This window comes from Arvicola amphibius, chromosome 12 (genome assembly GCF_903992535.2).
Source record: "Arvicola amphibius chromosome 12, mArvAmp1.2, whole genome shotgun sequence".
Classification (NCBI taxonomy): Eukaryota; Metazoa; Chordata; class Mammalia; order Rodentia; family Cricetidae; genus Arvicola; species Arvicola amphibius.
This window is the reverse complement of record NC_052058.2, coordinates 122,222,053-122,232,264: the sequence shown is the minus strand read 5'-3', so window position 1 is coordinate 122,232,264 and position 10,212 is coordinate 122,222,053. Positions and strand designations below refer to the sequence as shown.

The following is a 10,212-nucleotide window of genomic DNA, read 5'->3' as shown; positions in this document are numbered from 1 at the left end:
TCTCCAGTCCTTTTGTAGATTCTCCTTTTTTTAAAAAAAATATTTATTATATATATATATATATATATATATATATAATATTCTGTCTGTGTGTATGTCTGCAGGCCAGAAGAAGGCACCAGACCTCATTACAGATGGTTGTGAGCCACCATGTGGTTGCTGGGAATTGAACTCAGGATCTTTGGAAGAGCAGGCAATGCTCTTAACCACTGAGCCATCTCTTCAGCCCTGTAGCTTCTTCTTTTGATACAGTTTCTTAGTAAGTAGTTCAGTCAGGCCTTGAACTCATTCTAGTTCAGAGAGATCTTGAACTTTCCAGCCTCCTGCCTCAATGTTCTGTGTGACTGGGATGGCAATCCTTCACCACCTGAGTATTATTTGAGATATCATCCCCTTCATTATTATGATAGACCTTCATCAAAGGACAAGTGCCCTTTACTGCCAAGACAGGCAGATCTGTGAGTTCGAGGCCAGCCTGGCCTACAGAGTGAGTTCCAAGGCAGTCAGGGCTACACAGAGAAACCCTGTCTTGAAAAACAAAACCAAAACCAAAAAACAACAAAACAAAAAATTAACTCTAGAATGTGGGACTACAAATACCTGTTTTTGTCATTGTCATTGTTTTTTGGTTTTTCAAGACAGGGTTTCACTGGGTAATAGCCTTGGCTGTCCTGTAACTCGCTTTGTAGACCAGACTCACCTTGAACTCTCAGAGATCAGCCTGCCCCCATCACTCTACACAATGCCTGCTTTCTTTCTTCTTTTCTTTCCTTCCTTCCTTCCTTCCTTCCTTCCTTCCTTTCTTTCTTTCTTTCTTTCTTTCTTTTTGAGACAGGGTTTCTCTGTGTAGCCCTGGCTGTCCTGGAACTCACTCTGTAGACCAGGCTGGCCTCAAACTCAGAGATCCACTGCCTCTACCTCCGAAGTGTTGGGATTAAAGGTGTGAACCACTACCCGGCTAATACCTGTTTTCTTAAGCCATATAGTTTACTGTGAAAAATAGGTTTTTGAGGCAAAGTCTCACTGTATAGCCCAGGTTAGCCTCAAATCCCAACTCCAGCTCCTCCAGCCCCAGTTTTCCAAGCACTGAGATTACAGGTATGCACCATACCTGGCTTGGAATCTCTCTTCTGCCTTTAGTTGCTGGAGTTTTGCTGTTGTTTTGGACAGAGGGTCTCATGTAGCCCAGACTGACCTCTAGCTCACTCTGTGGCTGAGAATGAACCTCTCATCTTTCTTCTGTAGCTCTCCAGTGCTGTGATGGTAGACTTTTACCACCACTCCTGATTTTCAGGGGGGTAGTAAAGGGGACCAAATCCAGGGACCCATGCATGCTAGGCAAGCACTCTATGAGTTGAGCTACAGGCCCAGCCCCAGTTACTGAATCTTTCCAACCCCCCCCCCCCACCCTTCTAGGCTAGGTCCTCACAGAACAAATACAGGCTCAGGAGAGCCGCCCCCTCCCACCGCAGTGAAGTCAGTTGGCTATGTTTTGAGGTGGACAGGGGCCTCCTTTGAGGTCTGGCGGCCACCTGTGCCACCTCCATTATTGTGCACAGACAGGCAGGGCTGGCGCCTTGAGAGAGGGATGGGAAGGGTCTGGTCGGCAAGTGGCACAGATGTGGATTTCACGCCAATTTGCTTCGGCTGCTAGAAACAAAGTTTGAGTCACAAGAAACACGTAAGGCTCCCTCTGCACCACACTTTCATCCAGGCTCTGGGTGGGAGGCGGGACAGCCAGCGCCCAGTAGCTCCGAGGGTTCCCACAGCCCCTGTGAACTTCCTTGACTCTCTCCCCCTGCTTTCCACTGCTTTGGGACCCCAGCAAGGCTCCTGCGGCCCATCAAAGTACTCGCAGGCCAGGGAGGCCTCTGGGTTTTCAAATAACAACAGGAAACTCATTTGGTGCTTGCTCTGGGCCAGGCCGGGTCCAAACCCTTCATGTAGATAAATCGGTTTTATCTGCAAAATAGCACTTGTTAGCTAAATCCTTGGGCTCCTGATCCTCCATCTGCTGAGGCTGAGATGTGTACCCCATGGCTCTACACCATATTTCAAGACCAGGTGATATTCAAGTTTCCTTCTTCTACAGAGACTTTTTTTTTTAAAGATTTGTGTATTGTGTATACAGTGTTCTATATGCCTGTAGGCCAGAAGAGGGCACCAGTTCTCATCTTGGATGGTTGTGAGCCACCATGTGGTTGCTGGGAATTGAACTCAGGACCTTTGGAAGAGCAGCCAGTGCTCTTAACCTTTGAGCCATCTCTCTAGCCCTGCGGAGACTATCTTTTTTTATTTTTTATGGTTTATTTAACTTTATTTTATTTGCATTGGTGTGAAGGTGTCAGATCCCCTACAACTGGATCTTCAGACATGTGGGTGCTGGGAATTGAACGCAGGTCCATCTGGAAGAGCAGGCAGTACTCTTAACCACTGAGCTATCTCTCCAACCCCCTGCAGAGACTATCTTAATACCTATCAGAATACTAAAGTATATGAACGCCAAACTTTCTAGATATATGAGACTACTGGGTACCTTTGTCAAATGTCTTGCTGTTCCCAGCCACACCTAACCTACTGTCTTTTTCATCAAGCGACACGAATCTAACTAGCACTCAGGGTCTCTATTGGAGTCCTTCCCAACAGCGTTGGCCCCTTTCTCTCAGATAACTTATTTAGAACTTCCGCTGGGCAGATTTACTCAAGGCCTTCTTTATTCGCCTCCTAAAGACTCTCCCAACATGGATCAGGGGTCTGTACACACAATTCCACCGGACATGAGGCTGTTCCGTGACAACTTTGGGCCCCTAAGGCCTGCATGCGGCTTCAAGCCTTTGGCTAAAAGTCGTGCGGAATGACGCCACGAGCGCCGCAGCTTCTGATTGGCTCCACAGCGAAGCGCTCCCGTCGAGGTCGAGGCTCTGCTGACTCCCACCCAGAATGGCTCCTGGGGCCCTCAGGCTCAGCTTAGCGGCTGGGCCGGCTGGGTGTGGGAGGCCGCAGGCTGCGGCAGGCGCCACCGCGCTCCTTCTGCTGTAGGCGTCGCAGCAGCCGGGCCCAGTGTGGCCTCCAGGGTAGCGCGAGGCCGTGGCGGTCCAGGACGAGGCGTGCAGGGTCGGGGCTGGCCGCAGCACTGCCCAGCAGCAGGTAGTCGACCCCCGGACGTAGGCGCAGGCAGCCGCAGGCCAGGTCAGCGCCGGGCACCCAGGCCTCCTGGCCACCGCGGCGCACGGGCCATGTGCGCTGCTTGTACACAGCCAGCACGTGCATGGCCAGGCGCCACCACTCAGGACCCACCGCCTCCGACGCTGAAACCTGTGCGTGCAGAACTGCGGGAAGACACCATGTCAGACAAGCGGGAGGGAGGCTGTCCCTGAGGAGTGAGGTCAGGCCTGGTGGAGAAGACCCTACTAAATGGCGGTAGGAAGGAGCAGGCAGGGTCGAGATTAGCCGTTCTCAGTCTGTGGAGTCTCGACCCCTTTAGGGTGGAACCCTTTCTCAGGAGTGTCTAAGACCATCGGAAAGCACAGGTTTTTATATTGTGATCCATAACAGTAGCAAAGTTACAGGAAGCAGCAACCAAAATAATTTTATGGTTGGGGGGATCACCACAGCATGAGGAACTATATTAAAGAGTCGCAGCGTTAGGAAGGTTGAGAACCACTCAATATATGAAGTAGAGGCCAGGATCAAAGCTGGGAAGGCGCGTGAGGTGGTCTAGGATGGTGGGGGCCGTGGCGTATGTGAGCGGGAGGGGAAGTCCACGATCAGGGTCGTAAGGGCCCTGTGAAGTCGGGTTGTGGTTGAGAAAGATGAGGGAGGTGGAGGTTCAGGACGATGCTGCGGGTCAGGCACCGAGAGTTTGCTGAGAGCTTCTGATAATTCTGGCTAGAGCTTTTGGGACCATGTTACTAGTAGCCTCAGGATTCCCCTGTCCCGGCAACAAGGTCACAGTGAAGTGTTGACTCTGGGCTAGGACTTACTCTGTAACCTAAACTAATCCAGGACTCACTGCACTTCTGCCCCAGCCTCCTGGGAACTGGTGAGTTTGAGCCTGCACTGCTGTGCTTAGCTAAACTCAGAGTATTGGTGGAACGCTGAGAAGTTCTCCCGGGAGTGGAGGCCTCGGGAGAGATGGATCTGGGGTGAACTGGGGGTCCAAAGGATGAACCGAGTGCCAAGGCCTGCGATTAGGTTAAAGTCTCTGACCAACAGGCCAGGTCAGTGCCCCTGAGAAGGGGGGGAAGAAGTTCCACCTCAAAGACTTGTGACAGGGAAGTCGGTTGATGATCCTGAGAGCAAAGGGGCCATGGTCCAGTACAGAAGGAAGTGGCTGGGCTTGGTTTGTATCTCTTAGCTAGCCCTGACTCCTGTATGAGAGCTGAGTTCACGGGCCTCAGGACTGGGGACTGGTGTGCCCTCGTGGGAGGAGACACGGGCTCATGTCAGGAGGATAGGCAGAACAAGGGCCCTCTATTCATCTAGGCCCCTCTTTCTGCAGCATTCCAGATGCCAGGCGGGCGACAGGAGAACACACGGAAGGTAGGGGTTCCTCCCCACTGTCCCCCACCATTGTCTTCTGTTCCAGTACATCCTGGCAAGGAAGAGTCCTTTGGGCTCTAACATTCTTTCCCATTTAAAATAAGAAAATGGCAGGGTGGGGAGAAAGCAGCCCCTTTTCCTTCATCACTTACTGTAATCCTGCTTGCAGTATCTCTGAAGGCTCATGTGCACGCTGGTGTCCGAAACATTGCAGTAGTTTTGACACTGTGGGTCTGGAGAAGGTCAAGCTCTCTGCAGTGCGCTCCATGGCGGCCTGGAGCACAACCCATCTCCCCACCCCATTTCCACAGGCAGTTGAACTGTCTACACCTCAGTAAGGGCTGGAGGCCAGGCATGGTGGCACACACCTTTAATCCTAGCACTCAGGAGGCAAAGATAGGCCACTCTGTGAGTTTGAGGTTAACCTGGTCTACAGACCAAGTTCTACCAGGGCTACCCAGAGAAAGCCTATCTCAAAAATAAAAACCCACAAAAATACACCGCTGGGCAGTGATGGTGCACACCTTTAATCCCAGCACTTGGGAGGCAGAGACGGGCAAATCTCTGTGAGTTCAAGGCCAACCTGGTCTACAAAGCAAGTTCCAGAACAGCCAGGACTGTTTCACAGAGAAACCCTGTCTCGAAAAACCAAGTGAAAAAAAAAATAATAAAAATAAGTAAATAAATAAATAAATATTAAAAGGAGGGCTGGGTCCCTTCCAGCCCCAGGAAGCCCTTCCCAGATCCCCTTTGCTGCCCGCAGTGTCTATGCCAGCCTCTTACCAGACCGAGATGCAATAGGGGTAGTAGCAAGGGCAGTTGTTGCCTCCAGAATTCCTGTCAGAGCAGAGGGGAAATTCAGTTTAATCTCTAGGAATCACTGTGAGGGATCCAGGCAAGCCAACTCCCAAAGGTGCACCCATCCTTTACCCATCCCTTCCCTCGTAAGAACAAGGAGCCCAAAACCTTAGCCTTTTTCCCAAGGTTGAAGAGTCTGTAATTTAGTTTCAGACCCAGATTCTCTGAAGAATCAGAGTTCATCCACTGACACCCAAAAGCAAAAGCCACAGTACAGTTGTCCCAGCTCGGGGTTTACGGAGTCAAGTGCTGTGGGACTTACGTTGGCAGGGCATCCTGGGTGAGCGACTCTGCTGGTAACCTGGACCACAGTGACTGCATGTCAGGCCTGTGACCCCTAACTTGCAAGAGCACTGGCCACTGGTCTGGTTGCACATCCCTCCCGTTGCTCCAATTGGGTGGCACTGGCAGGCTTCATAACAAAGGGAAGGAGCTATTTGGGACCAGTAGGCTTTCTACAGCCTGTGAACCATCCCCCAGACCTGAACATCCAGCCTCCTCCCTCACACCCATCTCTGTGTCTGCCAATACAGAATCCTAGCGGTGTCCTTTCCCCTTTGGCTTGGCTTCAGGCCACACTCACCCCTGCATGCCTTGTGACTAGTGATGGGCTGGCTTGGGTCCCTCCAGAACCCTGGCTGGCAGTAGTGACAGTGCCGCCCAGCTGTGTGGTGGCGGCACCGCTCACACACACCCCCACTACGGCCACCTGACAACCTGAATAGCTCGGAGTTGAATCGGCAGCGTCGGGCATGCTGGTTGCAGGAGCAGGCTGGGGATAAGATGATGTCAGAAACTGTCATACAGGCACATTAGGGCCAGGTCTACCTCCCATCCCCAGCTTTCTCTCTACCATCCTGTTCTTGGTAAGAAGGTAGTTCTGTGGTTTTAGAAACTGCCTTCGGCTCATTCCCAGGATGTCTTAATTCACATGCTGAGCTGTGGCATTGGACTAGTTAGCCTGTGACCCTCCTGAGAGGTCATAGTGCTGAAAGAATGGGCTAGGTTGGGGGAACCCCTGCCTCTGCATGAAGGGGACTACTCTATCCTGTAGCTCAGCCCCATTGCCTGCAGGATGACATTTGCTGTGTTTACATCCAAGGAGATTAAGATAAGCATGCTCAACTAGAACCCAGCATAGAGTGTGCGCTAAGCCTGTGGTGCTGCCATACGTTAGGCACTGTTTACCGAGTGTGCACCATCCTGGACACCACCATCCAGTTTCATAGGTTGGGATATGAAGCACAGCGCTGAAGTCACCTGCTGGAGGTAGCACAAGGAAGGAGCCAGAAGCAGTGTCTGGGCTTGTGTCCTAAGGCTTCCACAAAGCCCACAGATTTGTTGAACACGTGTGTTTTCCTGGGAGCATTTTTCAGATTCATGAAGGCAGTAACTATCAAACCCCACTGCTCTGCAGCCACCACAGCCAGCAGAGTAACGGCCCACGGGAAGCAAGAAGATAGTTCAGTGCAATATGACTCAGTACTGGTGCTGGCTAAAGCTTTGAGAGTCTGACCCTGAGGAGTTTATTTTAGGCATAGTTAAGCACGGGACAATTTGGTGACATTTCTTGGTGATAATGAACTCAATCCTGTGTGCACAACAAAGTTTAAGACATGACTGCCTTGAAACTCTCGGTAAAGTACAAGTGACATCTTTTATAGAGATGGGTTCTGCAGACTGAAAACAGTAAACGCGGGTCTGGCGGGATCTGGTGTGGTCTCAGCCACACAGATAGTGCACAGGTCACCAGGATATTAACCAGGGCTGCTTCCAGCTTCTGGGTTATAACATGTATAACAGGTCATACATCCCTCCCTTTGAAGGGACGACTGTGTGTTTAACATTCCTGGTTCTCTGGTGCTTATCTGTCAGCGCAAGGACCTTCATATCTTACATACCCTACTGCTGATCAGAAACACTAGGAGAGTTTTCATAATTTGTTTGGTTAGTTGCAGGAGAAACAGGGCCTCATGAAGACCAGACTGGCCTAGAACTTATAATTTTACTGCTTCCATCTCCTGAGTACTGGTACATAATAGAGTTTTGCCATGCCTGGCTGGTGCTTTGAGTTTTTTGAGACAGGGTTTCTCTGTAATGCCCTGGCAGTCTAGAAACTCACTCTGTAGACCAGGCTGGCCTCAAATTCATAGAGATCAGCCAGCCTTTGCCTCCCGAGTGCATGGATTAAAGGCGTACACTACTACTGTCTGGCTGCCTAGCTAGTTCTTAATCACATAAATTGCTGGGCATGGTGGGCACACCTTTAATCCCAGTACTCAGGAAGCAAAGGCAGGTGGGTCCTATGGGTTCGAAGCCAGCCTGCTCTAAATATTGCGTTCCAGGCAGCTGAAGCTACATAGTGAGGCACTGTCAAGAATGGGGGGAGGTGGGCTGAAGTGATGGCTCAGAGGTTAAGGGCACTGGCTGCTTTTTAGAGGTCCTGAGTTCAATTCCCAGTACATGGATGCTCAAAACTATCTATGATGAGATCTGATGCCTTCTTCTGGCCTGCAGGCATACATGCAGATAGAACACAGTATACACAATAAATACATGTCTTTAAAAAAAATGAAACAACAAAAAAACCCACCCACATAAATCAAAGAATAATTGAGTCAGCATCCCCAGGCCCAGGGATCTGTATGTTAGCAGGAACTTCAGAGATGTTAAATCAGTGTACCCGGGAACTCTATGGCAGGACCTGGATTTCGAGGCCGAGAGCCTGGGCTGGCAGCTCCCCTGGGGCAGAGCAGAGGGGCGATGTAGTAAGGGTAGAGACGGCTGTATGTCCTTGAGAGTGACACTCCCTCCCCCACCCCTGTTGCTCCCTGTCTAGTGAGGCTGTCTGCCCTCCCCGAGGGTTTAGATGGTTCTACATGGCCTGCTGTTCCAGGACCTCTGTAGAGGCAGACTTTAGCTCCTTTCTGATCCGGAGTGATAGCTTTGCCTCACTCCCCCGAAAACAACATGACAGGTAGTGGACAGTCAAGCTGCCTCATCTGTAGAGCCACAGGAGTGTATCACTGCCTTTTATCCAGGTCCCCAGGGCTGCACTTCTCTTAACTTGGGTAACTGTGATCATACTCGGGAAGACAGCCTCCTTAGCAACCAGGCCCTATCCAAGCCCAGGATGGAGCCTGCCCCAGCCTCAGGACACGTGAGTCTCTCCTGCTGTTTCTGGGGGTGGTGGAGGGCAGAAGGCTGGGACATGGCCTCCCTGAAAGACTGAGGAATGTCTGTCTGTCTGCACCTGTCTGCCAGTCTGCCAGTGCATTGATCACCCACAAGGCTGAGGTCGCAGACAGGTAGAAACAGAGCGGACAGTGTGGCTGGAGGAAGAGGGGGTGACAGAGTCTAGGACAAGTCCCTCAGTCATCTCAACTCTCCTTTCTGCCTGGGAGTGGTGTCCCAGGCAGCAGGTGCTCCCGAGGGAGGGATGAGGCTGTGCTCACTTTGTGCACCGGGCTTCCTGCTTCTTTGCAGCCTTCAGGATACTGTAGTCTCTGGCCCCACTCATAGGATAAGAAAACAGGGACAGTGAGTCAGCTCCCTTGCCTGGGGCCACACAGCTGTGTGCCAAGGCCATCTGCTGGAGCTGCTCCTGATCGCGTCCAGGGGCACCTGGTATGATAGCACCCTTGGGAGCTGAGCAGGAGGGGATCCACGGTCATACCTGGTACCTGTGTGACCTTGTGTAAGTTAATTGAGAACACAGTCTCTCCATGCAGACAGTGGGCTGGCAGTTGGTGGTCCATTATAATGTTTTATAATTAAATATTTCTGTGTCGTGTCTCCTAGGAGTCAGGAAATGTATGTGCTTGGACCCTTGCCTGAACCCAGTGCCACACCAAGCCCTGGGATATGTTCTGCTCAGTACTGCCTCTGGTGTCAGGTGGCTGCTTGTGGAGCCCCTGACAGAGGGGTTCGTGTGTGTGTGTGTGTGTGTGTGTGTGTGTTTGTGTGGGGGGTGGGTAGGTGTGTTTGTGTGTGTGTGTGTGTGGATTATGTATCTGACATGCTTGGCCAATAAGGAAAGGGAACCAGGTCACCACACAGTGTGAGGCTGAGCAAAGCGAAGCAATTCTGAGGGGAGAGCACTCTGCATGCTTTGGGACAGGGGCCAGTTGCAAGTTGTCCCAGGGGGCCAAGTAGTGGAAGGGTTGGGGACAGTACCCACGACTTACGCAAGCACGCATGAGGGTGCTGGGGTGTGGCAGGCCGCCAGGGCCAGTCTCGATGGGATGGACGACAGCTCTCACATCCTGGGCCAGTAGTGTGGTGGCGGCAGCGGCAGCGTGGGGGCTGGGCCTGGGCAGCACAGCGGGCTGCATGGCCATGGCACTGGCAGCGGCCTCTTACCCCAGTGGTCACCAGCCCGGCCTGGCCCCCAAACTCCACACGGAGGTGGCTGACCACTATCTTGGCCTTGGGGCCTGGTGGAGAGCGAAAGGTTACCCTCTCGGGCCCCCCCAGAACTCCAGGCCAGGCAGGCCTGCGCCATAGTGGCCTCCAAGGTCCTCCAGGGGCCCAGGCAGCAGAAAGAACCAGGGCAGGAGGCCCCGGGGTGCAGAATCGCAGGGTGACAGATGTCAAGAGGAAGGGGCCATCCAGGTCCAGGGTCAGACTGCCGTTGCAGGGAGAGCCAGGACTGACTGCAGGGAGAGCACAGGTCTGAGGGCAGGGCGCTGCTACCCTGCCAGCCAGCCTGGTCACTGGAGGGAGGCAAAAGCGAGGGCGCCCTCCTGGATCATAGCATGGATCTGAGGTGGCCTGGCTAAGGAGAAGCCAGAGGACAAAGGCAATGGGCAT

At 52.2% G+C, this 10,212-nt stretch overlaps 1 protein-coding gene across 1 annotated transcript; it reads right to left on the bottom strand.

Moving 5' to 3' along the window:
* Nucleotides 1-2,967: 2,967 nt before the first annotated feature.
* Nucleotides 2,968-10,212, bottom strand: Ntn5 (netrin 5). The gene is made up of 6 exons (XM_038314154.1): nucleotides 9,588-10,212; nucleotides 5,984-6,172; nucleotides 5,663-5,812; nucleotides 5,326-5,379; nucleotides 4,695-4,775; nucleotides 2,968-3,329 (listed from the first exon to the last, which is right to left on the bottom strand). Exons 1-6 carry the CDS (start codon nucleotides 10,210-10,212, stop codon nucleotides 2,968-2,970), a joined length of 1,461 nt encoding a protein of 486 aa, XP_038170082.1.